The following is a 23,494-nucleotide window of genomic DNA, read 5'->3' as shown; positions in this document are numbered from 1 at the left end:
CCGATCTAAGCCGAAATTCTAACTCATCAACTAAAATATATTGTGCGTTTAAGATTTTTTACCTAAAAATAATATATTTTACCAAAAACTTTTCAAAAAATAAAATAAAAGAATAAATAGACCGATCCATTTAACTTATCGGACAAACTAAGAGTGACAAACGGATTAGTTTGTCCTGTTTTGTCTAGTGATGCAGTCTCAAATTTCTATCACGCCCTATCTAATAGCGGATTGGTGGGATAAGCATGCTAATTCTTGTTTTTTTTTTTTAAAATCATTAAATACTAAAAATATATAATTTCACAAACATCTCAATAAACTTATAATTTATAAAGATAAAAAAATTTAATTTCTAAATTCATATAGCACTAAAATTTTTATAATTCTAAATATGTAATAAACATAATTATTAACAAAATTTTTTGAAGCAAAATTATAGAATGGCGAGTCTGGCACGTAAGCCCATCCTGCCTCGCTAAAACTCGTGGGTTAGGCGGTGCGAATTAAACAGACTTTTTATTATAACAATTTTAAATTTTTAGTCTGACTCGCTTTTTTTATGAGTTACGCGAATCAGTATGACGAATTTTGTCTTATTTGTCATTTTTAGAATTAACAATAAACAATTTAGGCTAAAAATTATGACCTATAAATAAAATGAATTAATCCACAAATTAAATGAAGAACCGAATTTAAGTGGACCAGACTAACACATTTAACAGCCCTATATCATTTGAATGGTAAAAAAATTACCATATAACTTTACGTAAAAGAAAAATAGGGTATAACTTTTCAATCAAAACCCATATGAAAAATCACAAAAAAAGCATACTAATATCAAATTTAGGATCATAATATAATTTAAATAAAAAATAATATTTATACACTAAAATTAGTTACTATATATTTATGTATAAGTATATATATTATTTAAATTATTTTTAATATATATTTTATATTTTAATATATATTTTATACTAATAACCAATTTTAGTATAAAATTATCATGATTAAATTTGGATAATTAATGAAATACCTAATAATAATCGACAAAAGAAGATTTTAGTTACTATTATTATTAGAATAATATCAGGTCCAAAAAAAAAGTAATATTATATGAATAATAAAATTTATTATTTTGATGTAAATTTAGGTGTATTTAAATTTATGTAAAATTGATATATAGTTAAAAGTTATTAGATGACAATTTAGTTAAACCTGTAAAATTATTTAAAAACTTTTAACTATTAAATCTTAGATGAAATTAATTGTACCTGAATTTTTATCTATCATTTTTAATTAATGTTCTAAATTCTAAATCTTAAATTTTAATAGTACCAAAATAAAATATTAATTAAATATTAGTTAATATTAATAAAAGGTATTTCCATTTTAATATTCTTTTAAGAAAAATATTAGAAAATTATTAAAATTTATTATCTTTTATTATTGACTAGTTATTGATATTTAAAAGTGTGAGTTAAAATATATATTGTTAAATTATTAAACTAAAAAAATTAAATTAATAGTTAAAATATGTAAAAATAATAAGGGAGTCACTTAGATAAAGATGTCAAAAATATCTTTTTTTAAAAATATTTTTTAAAAATTAAAATTTAACACGTATAATTAATTAAATTATATTATTATTATTAAATTAGACTGGATAAATCAGTTTAGCAAAAAAATTAATAAATTAAATTTTAAACTAGTATAAATTAATATTTTTTATAAAAAATTACTATAATATCTCTATTATAAAACACAACTAAAATATTTTTATTATATTATATATATATATATATATATATATATATATATATATATAAATTTTAAAAATTTTAAATTTTAACCCTATAACCATAGAAAAGAAAAGAGTTAGAATTTACAATTATCAAAATTAATATATATAATAAAAATATTTTAGTAATTTTATATAATAGAGATATTGTAATAATTTTTTATAAAAAATAATATTAATTTAGACAAATTTAAAATTTAATTTACTATTTTTTAGTCAAATTAATTTGTTTGTCCTATAATTTAAGTGATTATATATATTAAATTTTAATTATTAAAAAATATTTTTAGAAAAAGACGTTTTTTTGCGTGTTTATAAGAGTAGTGCATTTCTCTTCTTTTATTATTGCTGTTATATAGAGCAGGTAGGCGGTAGCTGAAGTAAATGAGACCATTGTATCTCCTGGATCTAAGTTTCTACATAGAACTTACTCTTACTGCTTTGTTCATCTCTCTAAATGAAATTACAAGCTAAGCCAATTAGATAAAAAGGAAGAAAAGCACATCCATATAAAGGTAGATATGTCTCTCGTTGTTGACGATGACCAGAAAAACTCGTTTCTGGTTCACGTGGAGCCCTTTCTTCCACTCGATGTGTTCGTCAGCTTCAGAGGCGAAGACACCCGCACCAATTTCACCAGCCACCTCTATTCCGCGCTCTCAAGAAACGGCATCAAGGCATACATGGACGACGAAGGCCTCGAAAAGGGTCGCGATGTCTGGCCATCGCTGTCCCAAGCAATCGAGGACTCCCATGTTGCCATAGTAGTGTTCTCCAAGAACTACGCGTCTTCCAGATGGTGCTTGGAAGAGCTTGTGAAAGTACTCGAATGCCGGAAAAAGATGGGACAGGTAGTGATACCTGTGTTTTACGAGGTCGATCCGGCGGAGATTCGAAATCAGAGAGGAGTGTACGGGGAAGCCATTGCAGAACATGAAAGAGGATTGTTGGGTGATAAAAGTGTGGAAGAAGTGAAGAAGATAGTGTCCGCTTGGAAGGATGCTCTCATGGAAGCGGCAAACATATCGGGGCGTGACACTCGTAGTCGCGAGTACAAGTCAGTATTTCTAAATTCTTTTTTTTTGCGCCCCTTGCTTTGACCTCTGTGGAATGAATTTTGTAAATTTTTTTCCATTACAAACACAAACATGCCAATTTTTTTTTCTTTGCATTTCAACTAATTAATACTAACCATTTTTCTAATTTTTATTACTAAAAATGTTGACTTGCCTGGCATTTTTTTATCAATAATATTACATCACTAATAAATATTATTATTTTTATAAAAATATTTAATCAATAATAATTTACACTTATATTTACGAACTAAAACTTTACACTTTATATATATGAATTACATACATAATTAATACTACTTATAATTAATTATTAAAACTTATACACATAATTTACATATATATTTATTAAAATTTGTATATATAAATTAATAAAATTTATTTATTAAAAATAATTTAATATTTTTATTGCTTAAATACTAATTAAAATTACTAAAAATAGTTAACTCTCAAAGTATTTTGGATATTTAATTATTTATTATTATATTAGTATAACTATTTTTATAATCATTGCATAAATAATTATTTACAAGTGGGTCAAAATTCAATTCTATATTTGTCTTCTACCACTTAAAAAAGCGAAAATATATTAATTTTTGTATAGAATTTACGTCATTGCAAAACATTAATATACGTTCACTTTTCTCTAAGATGTAGGAAGCAAACTCTTCTTATTAGAGATATATTTGAGAGATACATTTACCATCATTTGCAAAATTTGAAAAGATTATTCTATCCTACAACTTGCATGCTTAAACAAAATTAAATATACTACACATTTTGTCGAATGAGTGTTGCGACGGTGTTCAAAATTAATGTCTAATTGTCAAAAAAGTTAGATAATTAATTTTTAATTTAAAAATATAAAATTAATAAATTTTAAATAATTTATTGTAAAAAATAAATTAACTAAAAAATAAACACCAAATAAAAACACACTTAGAATTAACAATATCCAAGCCATGTCCTTGAAGGACAATATTCTACGGTGCGTATCGTATTGTGGTGACAGATATTTAGTGGCTACAATAATTAGTTTGGTTGCATCAATTTATAGCTTACACGTGTAGTAAAAGAAAGTGTTTTGAATTTAGGTTTGGCATTGTTAATGACAGTAAAATTCTTAAGCAAACATGATAAACAAGTATAACAACCTAAACAAATAATTTAAAATTTAAAAATAATAACCTAAATAAATAATAATTTATAATTTATAAATATAAATTTAAAAATTTTTAGTGACGACATCTAAACAAATAAATTTTCAGACTCAACGTATGAACGTTATGTCAGCAGATGAGCTCCTCATTTATATTACTATAAAGATAAGTGATATATATATATATATATATATATATATATATATATATATATATAGGTGAAAACTCAGGTGCAGTCGACTTCATGTAAAGTTGATACTTGAGAGCCGTTAGATGATTTGACTGATTTAACTAAATTTTTATCTAACGACTTTCAGATATCAACTTCAGGTGAAGTCGACTTCACTTGAGTTTTCATCATATTTTTATGTCAGGCTTAGTCTTATAAGCCTAACCCATCTGCCCATACCACCTAACCCGAATCTCTTCCCATATCGACTGAAACAAAGGTCTTCTGTGCCACTTTGATACTCGACGAGATGAGCTTTGTGGCCAAATGCTACTCGACGCTGCATCCCCTTCCATATCTTGTCTAAGGCCAAAGACAACAAGCGGAATGTTGGTAACACGCCGCCGTTCTCAATTGGAATTCAGTTGTATGATTCTTAACCAGAAAGGATGATTAGCATTAAAATTAGAAAAATTTAGTGAGTTTAAACACTATTTAAGACTGCTTGAGCAGAAGTCACTTGTCAACTTTCTATTGAGTGGTCAACGCTTAATCACCTGTAGCCACCAATAATATGGCCACCAGAGACGTGGCCATATTCTACACGCATGAGGCCGAAATTGCGATGATAAGCAAGGGGCCTCCACTAATCTAGCATCGAAGAGTCGAACTGACGAGGAGACGTAAACCACGGTCAATGGCGCCTTTGAGGTTATGAACTATATGCGCTTTGGAACTTACATGTATTGGGACGGTTTGTTTATGGAGAATGATAGCTTGGGATGGGTGAAGCCAAGAATGACATGTACACATGCAATTGTTTCGCTTGATTTCGATAGAGGTGGAATTAAACTTATATCAAGATCTTAATTCGAGAAATATAAACGACTCCTATTAAAAGAGAGAATTCGATTCGAAATTTACTAAGTGTTTGTGTCAAAATATTATGTATGATAAAAAAGATATAAAATGTTATTGATACTAAGTTATATAGCAAATAATGTAAATAATTGTAACAAAAGAAAACGCATAAAATAAATAAAAATTTTTAAAAAATAAAAAAATAAAAAAGTAAAATGTCTCAAGAAAAGAAGAATAAAATACTTGAAGAAACGAAGCTAATGAAAATTGACTCCAAAACTCCTATTAAAAGAGAGAATTCGATTCGAAATTTACTAAGTGTTTGTGTCAAAATATTATGTATGATAAAAAAGATATAAAATGTTATTGATACTAAGTTATATAGCAAATAATGTAAATAATTGTAACAAAAGAAAACGCATAAAATAAATAAAAATTTTTAAAAAATAAAAAAATAAAAAAGTAAAATGTCTCAAGAAAAGAAGAATAAAATACTTGAAGAAACGAAGCTAATTGAAAATTGACTCCAAACCCACTTGCACGCTATGATTCTTTTTGACATTAATGTGATTGGAATTTGTTAAATTTTAGTGTAATTATGAAGTGTTTAAATTGAAGTTTCTCTCTCTTTTATGCTTCTCCTATTTATAGATCACAATGATGGATTGCGAAATGTTTCTCTCTTTCCATGATTTAGCTTTTTTTCTTTTCTTTAGACTCTCACAACTCACGACTATAGTTGTCAGAATCGAACCGGTGATCGAACTGGTAAGGTTACTGGGTCACTGGATTACTAGTTCAACCGATGGATCATTGGTCAAACCGGTTAACCCGGTATAATTAAATAATTATGTAAAATTTAATTATTTTTTCTTTATTATAAGTACTTTTATTTTATTTTTATAAAAATAATTATCATTTTCAAATTTTAATACTTTATCAATTAATTTATATTTATTGTATTATTATATTATTATAAGTAAAAACTTACATACAGTTAATTTTCATATGAAGTTAATATTTAAAAATAGTTAGATAATTTGACAAGTTTAACTAAATATCATCTAACGATTTTCAACTATCAACTTCATATGAAGACAACTGCATGTGGGTCTTTACCTATTATTATATACTACAAGTATTTATTGAAAAAATAACATTAATAGATATCATATAATCATGAAAGGAAAAAATAAATTATAATTAATAATTTTTTTTATCTTTTTAATATATATATATATATTAATAAAATTTATAATTAAATAAAATATAATTGATTTAAAAATTAGTGACTTTAAAATTAAAATTAATTGAATATAAGTAAAATAAAAAATTGCTATATGTATTATAATTTGAATATATGTTAGCAAGAAGCAATGTAGCTTGGTGGTATGATTGTCCACCTTGTAACCTTGGAGCGAAAAGTTCGAAAAACCACACAGCTTTGACACTTGGCACGCTGGAGCTTATGGAGAGCATGGTGGACTTGTAGAATCCAGATGCATCGTAGCTTCACCTTCAGTTGCGACCAAACGGTTTGATCCGATTTGATTTTTACCGGAATTTGTCGGTTTTGGTCGGTTCGTTACGGATTCAACCAGTTCGTTCTGGTTCTCTGTCTTGAACCGTCCTAACCTTCGACCGGACCGACATAGAGTCCGGTTTACCGATTTTTTGGTCGAACCAGTCAATCCGGTCCGATTTTAATAACTATGCTCACGACCTTACTTTGACCGTGAAAAGTCTTATTCTCCAAACTGGAAACCCACGTCTTTTCTTTTAACTTGGTCATCAAGCATTTACTCACGTTTTTTATCTTACCATGTGTCAATGCATTAATTCACGTGTTGATAAAGCTCCAACTTAACACCATTCCTCGACTCATGTCACACAAGATATGATCGACATTCTATTTCAATCATGATCGAAGTGTATTTATTTGGTGAAATTTTTGTATCAACAACAACATAAAATGATTAGGGAAGATAAAAATAAAACCAACTTGGATTGGTTGCATGGTCACTTTACTCATCGGTTTAACTAAATGTCGATATTCGATCTTGCTTTATGTATGTAGCAATCTATTGGCAATAACAGACTCTTAAATAGAGTGTAAATTAGCAACATATTAGTTTTTGATTGGTTTAGTTGAGAGATATTATGAACAACCAAAAACAAAGAAAAGATAGAAATATAGTTTTTTTTTGAAAAAAGTTTAATATTCTCTTTAAATTTTTAATGATTTATTGTATTTAATACATTAGAAGTACATTAAAAATATAAAAAAAAATGTATTTTCAATCAACATTTTTCCTTTTTTATTTGTTAACCAATACATCAAACCCATAATTTTTAATGTATGTTTTTACTTATTTGAATACAGTTTGTCATTTAATTTCCCTGTGTACTTTTATAATTAAATTTGATCATGTAATATGTAGTTTCGCCGTTTGTGCTAAATTCAATAACATCTGTCATCTTGTATTTGATCATTCCTTTGCAAGGAACGAGTCACAAGTCATCGATCAGATTGTTGAAGATGTATTGAAAAAGTTGGAATTAAGGTTTCCTAATGAGCTACAAGTTAACCTTGTTGGAATTGACAAAAGTTGCAAAGATGTGTCATTATTGCTATCAAAAAGTAAAAGCAAAAATGTGCATGTAATTGGAATTTGGGGCATGGGCGGAATAGGCAAAACAACCGTTGCAAAGGCTGTGTTTGCCCAACTCTTTCCCTATTATGACAGTGTGTGTTTTCTAGAAAATGTCAAAGAAGCACCCCAAAACATAGGACAAAGCAAACTTACATCTTTACGAGAGAAGCTGCTTTCTGAGCTACTAAAGTATGAATATTTGAACTCTACAACAAACACATTCATTAGGAGGAGGCTTAGTAATAAAAAAGCTTTAGTTGTACTTGATGATGTGGATGATTCAGAGCAACTAGAACAATTGTGTAGAGAATGTAGCTATGCTGGTCCAGAAAGTAAAGTGATTATAACAAGAAGAAATAAGCATTTGCTTAGGGGAATGGTTGATGAGGATGATATATATGAGGTCAAGACATTGAGCTTTGGGAGATCTCTAGAGCTTTTTTGCTTGAGTGCCTTCAAAGATTGGGTTCCCAAAAAGGGATATGAAGATCTCTCTCAGAGGGCAGTTGATTATGCAGGGGGTGTTCCATTAGCTTTAAAAGTATTGGGCTCAAATCTCCGTGACACAAGTATTGAATTTTGGGATAGCGAATTGAATAAACTCAAGGACTATCCCTATGATGGAATTCAAAAGGTGTTACGAGTGAGCTATGATGGACTAGATATTCTAGAGCAGAAGATATTTTTGGATATTGCGTTCTTTTTCAAAGATGAGAACAAATATTTTGTGGAAAAGATACTAAGTGCTAGTGGTTTATTTGCTGTTAGTGGAATAAAAGTCCTTACAAATAAAGCTCTCATAACTATTTCAAAGGACAAGAAGATACAGATGCATGATTTAATACGAGATATGGGCTTGAATATTGTTCGACAAGGCATTAAAGATCCTGGAAAACGTAGCCGATTGAAGGATATTGAAGAAGTTTCAGATGTGCTTGAATATAAAAGGAAGGTAAGGAAACTTAAATCTCATCATTATACTCACTTTATAAAAATATTATTTCTAACTAAATGTGATACATATTGTTTGCTTTATTTTCTATTAGGGAAGTGATGCAGTTGAAGGTATAAAATTAGATTTGTCTCAAATTGATGATCTACACTTGAACTCTAAAGCATTCAGCATGATGAGTGATCTAAGATATCTAAAATTGTATGCTCCTTCTGGCAAGACTTTGGGTAACATGGTGTATCCGGAAGTCCTTAATGAATTTTCAGGTAAGCTGAGCTACCTTGAATGGCATGGATATGGTTTGAAGTCTCCACCGGAAAATTTGTTTACTCAGAGGCTTGTTGAGATTTGTATGCCGCACAGCCACATTACCAAACTTTGGCATGGGGTGAAGGTAAAAGATATTTTCCGCAAACTTAATCAATGTATGCTTATAAGTTTGCTTTATGAAAGATTATTTTTATTTATGTGGCAGAATCTTGTGAGTTTAGAGAGAATTGATCTAAGTGAATGCAAAGAGTTGGCGAATCTCCCGGATTTGTCCAAGGCATCAAAACTTAAATCGCTTAACCTTTCTGGTTGTGAGAGCTTGGCAGAGCTTCATTCATCTATTTGGTCTCTTGACGCTCTTGAAATTCTAGCACTGGATGGATGCAGAAAACTCACAAGTTTGAGAAGTGAGAAGCACTTGAAATCTCTCAAGACGATCAGTGTTAACGGCTGCACAAGTCTCAGAGAATTTTCCGTGTCCTCTCGTGTGATGGAAAGTCTAGATCTGATAAATGCTGGAATAGAAGAATTGCACCAATCAATTCAGCGCTCAAGCAAGCTTAAGTCGCTCTACCTAGATAGTTTGATACTTATTGAGAATCTTCCAAATGAGTTATCAATCCTTAAGAATCTTTCAGAGCTGAGAATTTCTAATTGCAGACAACTAGTACTCAACAAAGAGCAACTGCATACCTTATTCAACGGCTTAAGGTGTCTTCACTTACTGTATTTGAAGGATTGTGATAAATTGTCTGAACTCCCTAACAACATTGGGTGCTTGGAATATCTGTGTGACCTAAGATTAGATGGAAGTGCTGTAGAGACATTGCCTATAACCGTCAAGGATCTAATCAATCTGGAAATTTTGTCGCTGAGAAACTGTAAGAACCTTAAGTACCTACCTACTCTTCCGACACTTATCAAAGAGCTTTATGTGATTAACTGCGAGTCCTTGGTGACAATAAACACCTTAGAGACCTTTGCGAAAGAGATGAGAGGAAGCACCAAGTTCATCTCGTTCGAGAATTGCACAAACCTGGATGGACCTTCACGTGAAGGAATCACGAAAGGTGCGAATTTAATAGCAACAAACGCGATACTTAAAAATAAGGATGTGGAGGAGGAGGTTCGTTCGCAGCAATATAACAGTGCACCAGAGCTAGGCCATAGCTACAGCTTCAACTTCGTGAAGGTTTGTTTGCCAGGAAGCAGTGTTCCAAGGCAATTCACTTATCGAAGCACCAAATCCTCTTTCAGAATCGTACTTCCTTACAGCTCAAAGGTGCGGGGCTTAGTTTTTTGTGCAGTTCTGTCTCCATTTGATGAAATGGAGAAGGATGGTGCTAAGATCTCATGTGAATGCTACGAATACCAAGGAAATGGCACTAAGGTGGCGTATACTAGGTGGCATCATGAAGCTATAAGGGAGTTGAAGTGTGATCATGTGTATATATGGTATGATGAATTTCTTTTTGATGGCAGTGTTGTTGGAGGTTATAAAAGGCATTTCACTGTTGTGTTCTCCGTTACAAATGGTTTGGGGGAGCGGAGTGTGTTGAACATTTGTACAAAAGAGTGTGGGGTGCGCCTAATTCTTGACTCAGACTTACCCAAATCACCAAGTGTTTTGCTAGACGACGTTCGGATGCTAATAACGAATGACCTTGGACGTAAATTGAAGAGAATCATGTGGTCGGACAAGATCTAGATTACCCTTAGATATTTTATTCTGTGTATTATTCAAAACAAGCTAATTGTCTGATTTTCCTAGAAAAATTGTTGTAGTAAAATCAATCCCTAATTATCTAATTTTCCTATGAAAATTAAAATAGTAAAATCAATTTTGTTATGTCTACTTTCTTTATAATAAATACTATTAGTATTTTGACATCAATGTTTTCTTAATAACTAAATATATATTTTCTTAATTAAAAAAAATTAAATACACAATTAATTAGTAAAAATACAAAATAAGAAGACATTACATCAAACTAAATTTTAAGACATTAAATTAATAAATTTCTCAATGATATGAACCCCTCACTTTTTTTTTTTTTTTAATTTTCTTCTCCGCGAAACTAATACTTTATACGGGTCGCATTTGAAGAAGTCATAGAAACAATCATATCTTCCACTGAGAACATCTTGATATTGTGTATCCCCTTTCTTTCACTCTGATGAACGTGTTCTTCATTGTATAATCCATCGCTTTCGTCCTCATTGAAATAAAATCTCTCAGTTGCCATATGTTGTTGTGACTCCAACTCCAACCTTAGCTCTGATCCCATCTCCAATCCCAACTCCGAACCTAACCGCAACCCTAACTCCCACTTGGATTCAAAATCCAACTCCAAATTCCTCAAAAGATTGTTCAACTCTGAGTCAAAAATCAAGCGCACCCCACACTCTTTTGGAAGAACATTTAACACATCACGTTCCCCCAATTCATTTGCAACAAAGAACTCAAAAATAATTTCTTGTTCTTCAAGGCTTTTAACAATGCTATCAAAATGAAGTGCATCATACCAAACAAAAACATGATCACCTTTCAAATCCTTGGTAGCTTCATGGAACCACCTAGTAGCATACCCCACCTTTCTACCATCAGCATCATAGCACTGACAAAATATTCTGGCACCATGGTTCTTGATTCCTTCGCTTGGTGAAATAAGCACAGACAAAACCATTCCCAAAATGTTGGAGTGTGAAGGAATTTTGACTTTGAAAGAGGACTCTCTGCTTCGGTATGTGAACTGCTCCGGGACTCTGCTTCCTGGTGAACACACCTTAACAAAGTTGTAGTTGTGACAGCTGGCACCGCTGGCGCCTTTGCTTCTTACAAACACATTCTGAAAAGCGGCATTCATTGATGATAACTCTGCACCTTCCGCTATCCGGCAGAGCGAAGATCCGTCTAGTTTCGTGCAATTCTCAAACGACACGAACTTCTCTCGCCCTGTCATCATGGTTGCAAGAGTCTTCAAAGTGGGAACTGTCACCAACGATTTGCAGTTAGCGGCGGTTAATTCTTTGATGGTTGTTGGAAGCTCTGGCAGTTGCCTGAGGTTCAAGCAATTCTCTAAGGAAAGAATTTCGAGCAGCGAAAGATGCTTGATGCTTTCAGGCAACGTTTCTACGCCGCTTCCGTCTAGTCTCAGCTCACATAACTTGGACAACACGCTAATGTTTTCAGGAAGTTCAAGCAAGTTTGAACAATCCTTCAAATGCAGCAATCTTAGAGATCTTAGACCATCAAACAATGCTTGCAATTTCTGTTTTTCAAGAACTAGTTCTTTGCAATCAGAAATTCTTAGTTCCGCAAGGCTTGTAAGGGATGATAGCTCATTTGGAACATTCTGGAATCTCAAACCTTCTAGATTCAGATATCTAAGGTTGCTCGAAAGCCCTATCGACGAGTGCAGTTGTTCTATTCCTGCATTCTTCAGTTCCAAGCTCTCCATCTTATCGGAGGACAGCGCAAACTCCTTCAGATTGGTGCATCCCTCCACATTGACTTTCTTGAGAGATCTGAAATGCTTCTCGCTCTTTAAACTCTTGAGTTTCTTGCAGCCATTGAGGATCAAAGTTTCAAGCGTGTCAAGAGACAAAACGGATGGATGAAGCTCAACCAAGCTCTCACAATCAGAAAGATTCAACCATTTGAGTTTAGATGCCTTGGACAGATCTGGAAGATTCTCCAAATATTTGCACTCACTTAGATCAATTCCCTCTAAATTCACAAGATTCTGCAAGAAACATTCGATATATCAGAGACATCGTTGATCCGAGACATTTTAAATGTTAAATGTATATTAGTTATGAAATAAATGACTATACCTTAACCCCATGCCAAAGTTCTGTTATGTGGCTCTGGACCATTCGAATCTCGACAAGCTTCGTAGCACAGAAACTTTCTGGAAGAGACTTTAAGCGGTATCCGTTCCACTCAAGATAACTCAACTTGGAAGAAAATTGATCAAGGACAATAGGATAGTCCATGTTACCCGAAATCTTACCACAGGGAGTATGCAATTTCAAAAATCTTAGTTCAGTCATGATGCTAAATGCGTTAGCATTTAAGTGTAGATCGTCAATTTGTGACAAATCTAACTTTATACCTTCAACAGCATCACTCCCCTGACAAAGAAAAATAAGCAAACAATTAATATCACATTAACTAGTAACAGTTCTAACTAAAATCATTCCATGCTTATAATTGGTTACCTTATTTTTGCATTCAAGTACACTAGAAATTTCAGCAATGTCTCTCAACCGGCTACGTTTTCCATGATCTTCGATGCCTTCACGAACAATACTCAAAGCCAAATCTTGCACCAAACCATGCATTTTTATTTTGTTGCCATCTGAAATGGTTATGAGAGCTTTATCTTCAAGGACCTTCAAACCACCGGTAGCATAGAAACCGCAAGCATTCAAAACCCTTTCCACAAAATCTTTACTCTCGTCTTTGAAAAAGAATGCAATGTCTAGAAATATTTTCTTCTCAAGATCATGTAGTCCTTCATAGCTCACTCGCAACACCTTTTGAATCCGGTCACAAGAATAGTTCTCCACCTTATCCAATTCCCTCTCCCAAAATTCAATGCTTCTATCACCAAGACTCGAACCCAAAACGTTCAAAGCCAACGGAACACCACCGGCATAATCAACCGCCCTTTTCGCAAGATCCTCGTATCCTTTCTTCGGATGCTTGCTCTTGAAGGCACTCGAGCAAAAAAGCTCTAGAGATTCTTCAAAGCTCCATGTCTTAATCTCATAAACATCATATTCATCAACCATTATTCCCCTAAGCAAATCCTTATTTCTTGTAGTTATAATGAGTTTACTCTCTGGACTTGCATATTTAAACTCTTCACACAATACTTCTAATTGTTCTAAATTATCCACATCATCAAGCACAACAAAAATCTTTTTGTTACTAAGCCTCTTTCCAATTAATAATGTGGATTCTTTAGAGTTTTGATTTTCATCCTTTAGAAGCTCAGAAACCATCTTCTCTTTTAAAGATTCTATGTTTTGTGATGCTTCTTTCATATTTTCTATGAAGCAAACACTGTCATATAAGGGAAATTGTTGGGAAAAAAGGATTTTTGCGATGGTTGTTTTACCTATTCCGCTCATACCGCAAATTCCGATTACTTGAACATTTCCAACTAACAAATTACCTCTGTTTCTTGACAGCAACAATTGCATCTCTTTGAGGATTTTGTCAAATCCAACAAGGTCTTTGGATTTTAGTTCCTTAGGGAACCTTAACTCCAGCATTTCCAATACATCTCCGACCATTTTCTCAATGACTTGAGATTGGTTCCTAGTGAAAAAGCAAGATTAAACGGAGGATTAAATAAACTTTAATTTCCACTGAAAAGATTAAATAAACCAATACTTAATTTTTTTTTGGCGGAGAAACCAACACTTAATTAGTAATTATACATTACTCTAGCCACGAAACTACTATTACAGTATTACTCTTTTTTTTTTTTTAAATTAAAATATATATAATCAATTAAAACTAAATAGTAAATTTGGATTCTAAACACTACACATATATAGAAATCAATTAAAAAAGAAAAAAAAGAAAACTTCAAATAAGATCATATTGGCCGTTCGCTGGTGTACGTTAAGATAATGATAAAAAGTTTGAAAAATCATAAAAAAAGTCTAAATTTATCTTATTTTATATTCTTTAATTATACCTGAAATAATTAGATAATACTAATTAAATATAATAAATATGTAAGTATAAATAATACATACATAAAATTATAAATACTAAGTTAAATAAAATAATTTAAATCATTGTCCCTCTAATATTACCAAATGTAATTAATATAAATTTTTGGTTATATATAACTTCCTTTTATATATATATATATATATATATATATATATATATATTAAAATAATAGATTAACTAATCCATAACAGAAGTGGCGTCGTCACTAGGGCTGAAAATGAGCCGAGTTGAGTCGAGCTAGACCAAGCTCAAGCTCCACTCTCGTAAATAAAGTTTGACGACTCGACTCATTAACAATCGAGCCTATTTCGTAAGCTCAAACTCGACTCAACGAAAGCTCATGAGATAGCTCAAATAATAGGAACATAATCTATAATTTTATATCAAGAAATTATAACTTATATAATTGAGCTAACTCACGAGCTAATGAGCTAAGCTTACCCAAACTCAAGCTCGACTCATTTAATTTATAAGTTCAATTCCAAGCTCAAGCTCGGCTCACCATCTCACGAGTTCAGCTTATCGAGCTATTAATGAGTCGAGCTCGAGTAGACTCATGAGTTGGCTTGACTCACTTCCAGCCTTAATTGTCAGACTTAATTAGATTTTAATGTATAAGAATGCTTAACTATTTTTTTTACACATCTTCATTAAATTTAAATTTAAATTTAAATTATAAATGAATAATAAAAAATATAAAAAATAATAATTATTTGTGAAAAAAATATAATAATTATAAAATAATATTTAATAAAATAGAAATTATTAAAAAAGTTTAAAATATACTAATAATTTATTTTTGTCTATTTTTTCATTTTTAACAAATTATATATATGAGACTGAAAATTGGTAAGGAATTACTAAATGTATAGTGCCTAAACAATATAATATCTTATCACTCTATGTGTTACTTTACCATTTTTAAATAGGTGAAAAATTTGCATGCAGTTCATGTAAAATTGATAGTCGAAAACTGTTAAATAATAATCTAGTTAAATCTGTCAAATTATCTAACGATTTTCAATTATTAACTTTACATAAAAATAACTAGAGGTGGGTCTTCGCCTTTTAAAATATTGTATCATTGAAAAAGTAAAGTTATTCTGTGTTCCTTCTCTATTATTTTTTTTTCTTTTATTAATGACAACAAATATGCAAAATATTGATAAAGAGAAACAATAGTTAAGCAAAAGGTGAACAAATATATATATATATATATATATATATATATATATATATATATATATATTATATATATATATATATATATATAAACCAGTTTTTTTTTCCTTCGTAAGTGAACTTTTGAAGTTGCTTCATCGCATAGTGTTTGGCGAATGTACGTCATTTCGCAAATATTAATTATTCAGATCTGTGCCAAAATTTTAGTAGTAAGAATGTAAGATCTAGGCATAGATAATGAATAAACTTTTTCAAAGATATTTAGACATACTAGAATTACTCAATTTAAAGTTATCATATATCCTTTGATTAGTTTGCACAAAAGAAGGGTTTTAATAAAATATATTTGTTAATTTTATATATAATAACGACTAAGGAACATAACCTTTAATATCCTTTCACATCAAGAAATGAAAAACAAATAGAATTAATTTTTTTAATTAGAATAAAAAATTTTATGTTACAAATTAATTAATCTTCCATACCCAATATTTAAATAGTCATACAAATTGAAGAATTATAATGAATAACATTGTATAAAATAAAAACTCAATTTTTGTTTAATTTTTATTATTCCGTTTTCTATTTTAGGTTACACATTTAAAACGTGACAACAAAAACAATAATTTAAAAGCTAAAATGTTATAGCGTAAGAAGAGTTTGCATACAAAAACTATTTTCATGTGAATTATCTAAATTACACAAGAATGACAAATAATGTAATGCATGGTAGGTGCATGAAAATGAAACTTCCAAAATTTATTGTTACACAAGAATTAACTAGTACTCACTTATTGCTTCGAGTGTACCATCCAGATATATTAGCAGCTTCAGTGAGTGCACCTTTCCATTGAGACAGTTTCTTCTGAACATCTTCTTTGTTGATGATGTTGTCTTTTTCATCCAACAACAAGCACCGTTCATGTTTTGCAAATGCTTCCCCGTATGTTCCACTCTGATTCCGTACATCACAAGGATCAACATTGTAAAACAGAGGTATAACCCCCATTCTCTCGGTTCTTCGGCATTCGAGTATCTTCCCAAGTTCTTCCAAACACCATTTGGAAGACGCGTAGCCCTTTGTGAAGATTACAAGGGCTACGCTGGAGTTGTCGATGGCTTCGCGAAGCGGCGGCCATATTGCATCTCCGGTTCGGAGGTAACTATCAATGTATATTTTAATGCCTGCTTGAGTAAGTGCTGAGTTTAGGTTATTAATGAAGTTGATTTGGGTGTCCCCGCCTTTGTAGCTCACAAAAACATCATATTTTTTTGGAGAAGAAGGAAACAACTCCATTAATATAATTAATCTCTTAGTCTATAGTAATGTGCAATCAAGAAAGTGTAGAGAGAAACGAACTAACTAATTAATACACTCTTGATTCTTGAACCATGGAGGAGCATGAATAAGGGTTTAGGATATATGCGTTTATATAAGGAGACTCTAACGCGGGGACAAATATTTTAACACGATAATGGGACCACTTATTTAACCACAAGTAGAACGTGAGATATAATGATATATGGGACATGACGCGGCGAATTTATTCGGAATAAAGATTCATTATAAATAAACGATTTATTTGATTAAATTAAAGACTTTGGAGAATCGTAAATAGTAATTTTTAGGAGTGACAAATGGATTAATCATCAATCTGTTTTAACAGACTAAAACTCCTTAAGACCAAAAAAATAAAATAAAATAAAATCCTTACAAAAATGCAACTTCCACACTAAAATCTGTTTTAATATATATTTTATATTTTATATTTTAATATATATTTTATATTGATTATTTTTATTTTTTATATATATTTTATATTTTTAATATATATTTTAAATTTTTGGAAAATATAGTTTTATGATATAGTATTAGAGTTCTATATTCAAAAAATCTAAAATTTAATTTGTTGTGAATTTAAAAAAATAGCATAAAATAAAAATAAGTTTACACAAAAAATTAAAGCAAACCCAAAAAGAAATTTTTATTAGAAAGATTGTATTAGAGATATAATTATTTATGTTATTTTTGCTTATCAATTTTAATTTTTGAGAGAAATAATATCATGACAAAAGGAGCAGAATTTAATTTAAAGCAATTTTTTTATTTTTAAAATATTAATGCTATATATAATTCATATATATATATATATTTTTTTTTTTTTATAATATAAAATGTGTGTCCGAAGCTTTTTTTTTCTCTCTACTCTTCTTTAAATTCTTCATATTCGCTTTTATAGTTTTGGATAAATTACAGAAAACTAAAAGTTAATTGATTACTTAGAAGAAGAAAGGAAAAATACAAAAAGAAGAAATCTCTAATGTGTGCCATAGAGTGAAAAAATTTTCTTTAAAGAAGGATGATGTAGACCTAAAATTATGGTCACATATACAAGTATTTTTTATATTAATACTAATTATTAAGTCAATATTTATAAGAGGTTATAAAGTATGGATATTTTGTTAAGTTATTATATTCGCATGTCGGACATATTTTATTGATATATGTATTTATTGTATTTAACCATGTCATAATAAAATAAATAAACGATTTATTTGATTAAATTAAAGACTATGGAGAAGTAAATAGTAATTTTTAGGAATGACAAATAGATCAATCATCAATCTATTATCTCCACTCATAACAAACTAAAACCTCTTAAGACAAAAAAATAAAAAAAATTTAAAATCCTTACAAGAATGCAACTTTCACACTAAAATCAATTATTTTTATTTTTAATATATATTTTATATTTTATATTAATTATTAATTTTAGAAATTAATTTTAGTGGACACTGATGGTTTACCAGTGGCTAAGAGAAGGGGGTTGAATCTTAGCCCCTTTTTCGCTTAGTAACTTTTGCTGTCCTTCAGAACACTTGAGAAGATCTTTCTTGTTTTATCTCCTGCCTAGCCACGAGATTTTTTCGTTTTGTCTTGTGACCAGCCAGGAGATATTTTTCAGTTTTGTCTCCAATGCAACAGAATCAGAAATGGAGTAAAAGAGAGAAAATTACACCAAGATATATCCTGATTCAGCTGCAAAGTGCAATGCAGCTTACATCCAGTTTTCATCACAATAATGATGGAATTTCACTATAATCATCTTTGATTACATACACCAATTCTCCCTAGGAACTACCCTTCCTATTCGGGACAAGTCCAGAATCTAAATTGAACTTGACTTGGTCACTGCCAAACTTTCAACTGCTAACTACTAACCCAACTTGTAAGGAGATTCCCACAGAATCATGAAACATAACATAGATGTGCAAAGGACCTCTAAGAATATCTATGACTTTTTCTTTTAATTTTGCACTCTTTGCCTTTTTTCGCTCTATGACTTTTTCTTACAAACCTTACTGTTTGCCTTTTTCCATGAGACTCAAGACAAACAAAATTAAACAGAAAATTACAAAATGAAGAACATTGAAGGAGAAGAACTTCTGTCAGCTTAGGTAGCTATGTGAACACTGTGTCTTGCACTCTCACTCCTTGCTTCAAGCCCTGGTTGTTCTCCCTTATTTATAAAGGGGGAAGCCTCCACGGTTGAAACCATTTGAACCAAGCTAAACTTCTTCTTCTTCAAGAAAATCGGTTCGGCCAGAGAGAGAGGAGAGATAACCGAATGCTATATCTAACATGCAATTACCTCTGAGTTTTTCCTTTACACCAAACTTCATCAATCCGAGCTATCCCTCCTTGCTTGCACTCCAAGAAGGACTCCTAGCCCTTGATGCATCTTGATGCATGACAGCTTCTTCTGCTCAAACTTCTGCATCTTCTCCACGTAGCTACAGTAGCTATCTCCTGTGGCAGTTGATCAAAAGCTGAGACAAGCCATCCCTTAAGGATCTTCTTCCTCTGACCGAAATCTTCCTTTTCTATTTTTGGTATGGAGAGCTTGAGCTTACTTCACCAAATCTTACCCTTATTTGGTGAAGATCTCAGCCACAACATACTTTTTATTTTCTTTTTCTTACCATCATTGTGATGGTCTTGTTGCTTGCTTCTTCTTTTCGGTAGCTAGCTTTAGCTTCCATGCTTTCTCTGTTGAAATGACCGAAAGAGAAGAAAGAGTAGAGAGAGAAGAGAGATAACTTTGAAATACTTTTAGTGAAGTTAGGAAAGAGAATGAAATGAATTAATTGTTTCGAAACCCAAGCCTAGAAGCGTGTAGAATACTTAAGGCAATCCCATCATTTTTTCACTTTCTCTTTCCTATTTCCAATGTCTGGATTAAGTGCAATAGAACATAATTTGAAATCCATCCAAAGATGCATATGACATCCGTGGAAGCATGCATGGATCTTTCTTTCTCATTTTTCAATTTAGACCAAACTAGTGGGTCTCTCCATCAAGGTTGATTTGGGCTAATAATAATCAAATCTGCCCAACAAGGAGAGTAATAAATCAGCCATAACAATTTCATTCCAAGGCTGAAAAATTATTCCAATGGGCTTGCTACATTTCGCCCCAATCTGCATCACAAAATTATTTAGTTTAGCACATATAATCTAAAATCAAATTAATAATTTTGTAATTAAGTATGTTAATAATGTTTGATTATCATCAATTTAAATTAGAATTTTTTAAATTCATCAGACACTATAGTTAAAATCCTAAATTGTATAAGTATTGGTTTAGCTAACTTGTACTTTTAGAATAAATATTAAGATTATAAATTAAAAATACTAAAAATACAAACAAGTTAAATTTTTAATATATTTGTTTTTTATTTATTAAAAAACAAAAATTTAAAAACTAATGTTATTACGTGTCTTTTGAATAAATGTTTACTAAATCATATAAGTATTTAAGAAATAAAAATACATATTAGAGTCAATATTTATTTGGTCATTTTTGAAGCGAGCGAAAAAATTTCAAAAACAAAATTAAATTCTAGCATTTAAAAATCTAAGGATGGTAATTAACTACTCTACCATCTCAATTTAACTAATAAAGTTTTTTGATATTACGATTATGAATAAATAAATTAATTCTAAAAGATTTTTATTGATCGAACAATTTTACTGCTTAAGTTTTGATATAATTTTATGTTTTAGGTGTTTAATTTATTCTTCAATTTTATGTAAAATGTCTATTTTATCTGCCTTGTCCACTACTAGTCATTTTTCAAATGGATATAAGGATATTGGTATGTTTAAACACTCAACATGCATGCTGGAGGCTAATTAGCTGTATTGCGTGACTAACTAAAATTAAACATAAGCATACACGTATTAAAAAAAAAAAACACATATACCAACTCTATATAAAGGTAATTTTTAAAAAGTATTATAGATATAATTATTTATCAAATTATTTTTTTATTAATTTAAATTTTTGAAAAATATAGTTTTATGATATAATATTAAAATTTTATGTCTAAAAAAAATATAGAATTCGATCCTTTGTAAATTTTAAAAGAAAAAAATAGCATAAAATAAATAAAAAAATTTATAAAAAAATAAAACAAATCCAAAAAAAATTTTTATTTGAAGACTATTCATATTATTTTCTCTTATCGGTTTTAACTTTTAAGAAAATAGTATCATGACAAAAGGAACAAAATTTAATTTAGAACAACGTTTTTAATTATTTTTAAAATACTGTATAATTCATAGATATATATCACATTTTCATAATATAAAATGTGTGTCCAAAGCTTTTTTTTCCTCCCTACTCTCTTCTATCAATTTTTCATGTTCCCTTTTATAGTTTTGGATAGATTATAGAAAACTAAAAAATTTAATTGATTACTTTAAAAAAGAAAGGAAAAAAAAAGAAAAAATATCTGATGTGCGTCATAAAATGAGAAATTTTTCTTTAAAGAAGGATGATGTAGATTCAAAATTAGGGTCACATATACAAGTAGTTTTTATACTAATAGTAATTAAGTCAATATCTATGAGAGGCTATGTAGCACTGATACTTCATTGAGTTGTTGTATTCGCGTGTCAGACATATTTCAGATACCATACTTATCGATATGCGTGTTTGTTGTGTCCAATCGTATCTTAATAAGAAGGAATGAAAAACTGCCATTTGTATCCATGAACTTTACGAACATTGACAAAAATACCCATACAACACAAAAAGTGACTTTGTACCCATGAAAGACTGGGTTCGTTTGTCGAAAGTACACAAGCGTCATTAACTCATTTACTACGTTAAACTAGAGGCTAACGTGGCACGTTAAGTGCTTATCTGGTTATGAAAAAGCAATGTGACGTGTCCAAGCATCTTGTTACCGTTAACATCACTCCTTTTCTAAATTTATCCTCATCATCAATTATTTCCTAAATTTGAAATTGAAAACCTTAGAATGTCTAGGCGAAGCAGAGGTAGCTATTGTTCTTCAAATGGAAGCATCAGCAGAGAGGGGCCTTCGCCTTCCAAAAAGGGTGAAAAGAAAACTCTATCTTGGATATGCTTCTGTGAGTAGGATGTGGTATTGCTACAATCTGAAACTTTGACAAATCCTAAAAGATGATTCATTAGGTGTCTTCTATGAAAGGTAAGTCCTTCTGTTTTTATGTTTATGTTTATGTTTAGGTTAACTTATTGTGAATGATTCCTTATTCCTATGTTTCACGCTGCAGACGATGGATTGCAAATATTTTGTATGGATAGATGAGAGATGGAGGCTGGGAGAAATTGGCAAGAATCCTTGTTAGAAAAAATCAAGATAATTGTTGTGCTATGCATGAGGTCAAACCACTCAATTGCCCTTCACACCATACTTGAATCCCAAAGCTTGAATTGCCTTTCTTGATGAGCCTTGGATTTACTTGGCAACCAACACTCCTTTCTCCACCATGTAACAACCCAAGAAAGATTTTGAGTTGGTAATCTATCTCCAAGATAGCATATTGATGGGGGCCAATGAAGCTCATAGATGAAATTGCCACCCACTCAATGTGCTTTTCGACCAGAATTGCTTCCTCACCAACTTTCTCTTCCCTATCACTCAAGTCATAACAAGAAAGTTGTGAGAAGTCTACCTCCATGTCTCTCTCAAACTCAATAGGAAGAGGCTCACTAAGATTATTAAGGGAATTGACCAAGGTGGACAAAAAATCATCAATGATGGAATCTACATCTTGATCAATCTCCCTCAACTCTCCCTTTCTCTCCTCCGACTCACTTATCCCACCTTCCTCCTCTTGTTTCAATTCATGCTCTAATTCTTCCTCTTTTCCTTGTGGCTCCATGCTCTTCTCTTCACTACAATCTTTAGTTGACCCTTCACATTCCTCAAGAGGAATGCCTTGATCGGATGAGCGAAGTAGGACCAAGTGGCTCACCGCTTCGGCTATGGTAGCCATGAATCGCCCTTATGTTCTTCGGAATCCTTCTTGCTCTTGGAGACAAGTTTGAAGGTCTTGATGGTTTTGGGTCAAGGGTGGAAAAACTTCATATTGGAGTAAAGAGGTCCACTGTTTGGGAGAAAGGTTATATGTGTGTGAGGTGACTCATGTTGGTAGGTGTTTTGAGGTGATATGTAAGGAAGTGGATGGTGGTATTGGTGTGGTGTTTGAAAGTATGGTGATTGAGATTATGTTGGGAGTATGGGTCATAGGTATATGGTGGTGGATGTGCATAAT

General features: G+C 31.0%; 2 protein-coding genes across 4 annotated transcripts; one reads left to right on the top strand and one right to left on the bottom strand.

The window, feature by feature from the left end:
* The first annotated feature begins 2,164 nt into the window (after positions 1 to 2,164).
* LOC130948394 (disease resistance protein RPV1-like) lies at positions 2,165 to 10,752 on the top strand. 2 transcript variants are annotated; one of them, XM_057877114.1, is made up of 4 exons: positions 2,165 to 2,858; positions 7,572 to 8,673; positions 8,768 to 9,067; positions 9,149 to 10,752. In XM_057877114.1, exons 1-4 carry the CDS (start codon positions 2,323 to 2,325, stop codon positions 10,649 to 10,651), a joined length of 3,441 nt encoding a protein of 1,146 aa, XP_057733097.1. In that variant the 5' UTR covers positions 2,165 to 2,322; the 3' UTR covers positions 10,652 to 10,752. The 2 variants fall into 2 exon arrangements, with proteins under 2 accessions (XP_057733097.1, XP_057733096.1); XM_057877113.1 differs by having other exon boundaries at positions 8,768 to 10,752.
* A 153-nt stretch (positions 10,753 to 10,905) lies between these two features.
* Positions 10,906 to 17,268, bottom strand: LOC130948392 (disease resistance protein RPV1-like). 2 transcript variants are annotated; one of them, XM_057877112.1, is made up of 5 exons: positions 16,675 to 16,904; positions 15,978 to 16,073; positions 13,168 to 14,275; positions 12,781 to 13,080; positions 10,906 to 12,689 (listed from the first exon to the last, which is right to left on the bottom strand). In XM_057877112.1, exons 2-5 carry the CDS (start codon positions 16,019 to 16,021, stop codon positions 11,022 to 11,024), a joined length of 3,120 nt encoding a protein of 1,039 aa, XP_057733095.1. In that variant the 5' UTR covers positions 16,022 to 16,073; positions 16,675 to 16,904; the 3' UTR covers positions 10,906 to 11,021. The 2 variants fall into 2 exon arrangements, with proteins under 2 accessions (XP_057733095.1, XP_057733094.1); XM_057877111.1 differs by lacking the exon at positions 15,978 to 16,073 and having other exon boundaries at positions 10,909 to 12,689; positions 16,675 to 17,268.
* Between the last annotated feature and the right edge of the window lie 6,226 nt (positions 17,269 to 23,494).

This window comes from Arachis stenosperma, chromosome 9 (genome assembly GCF_014773155.1).
Source record: "Arachis stenosperma cultivar V10309 chromosome 9, arast.V10309.gnm1.PFL2, whole genome shotgun sequence".
Lineage (NCBI taxonomy): Eukaryota > Viridiplantae > Streptophyta > Magnoliopsida > Fabales > Fabaceae > Arachis > Arachis stenosperma.
Note: the sequence above shows the minus strand (reverse complement) of the source record. Positions and strands in the feature narration are given on the sequence as shown.

Excerpts from the sequence above, each read along its gene's own strand:
- LOC130948394 (XM_057877113.1), top strand. The coding sequence starts at position 2,323 with ATGTCTCTCGTTGTTGACGATGACCAGAAAAACTCGTTTCTGGTTCAC. Across the intron at positions 2,859-7,571 it reads ACTCGTAGTCGCGAGTACAA|GAACGAGTCACAAGTCATCG; the intron begins GTCAGTATTTCT and ends TTCCTTTGCAAG. Across the intron at positions 8,674-8,767 it reads TGCTTGAATATAAAAGGAAG|GGAAGTGATGCAGTTGAAGG; the intron begins GTAAGGAAACTT and ends ATTTTCTATTAG.
- LOC130948392 (XM_057877111.1), bottom strand. The coding sequence starts at position 17,180 with ATGGAGTTGTTTCCTTCTTCTCCAAAAAAATATGATGTTTTTGTGAGC. Across the intron at positions 13,081-13,167 it reads TACTTGAATGCAAAAATAAG|GGGAGTGATGCTGTTGAAGG; the intron begins GTAACCAATTAT and ends TTTCTTTGTCAG. Across the intron at positions 12,690-12,780 it reads AACTTTGGCATGGGGTTAAG|AATCTTGTGAATTTAGAGGG; the intron begins GTATAGTCATTT and ends TGTTTCTTGCAG.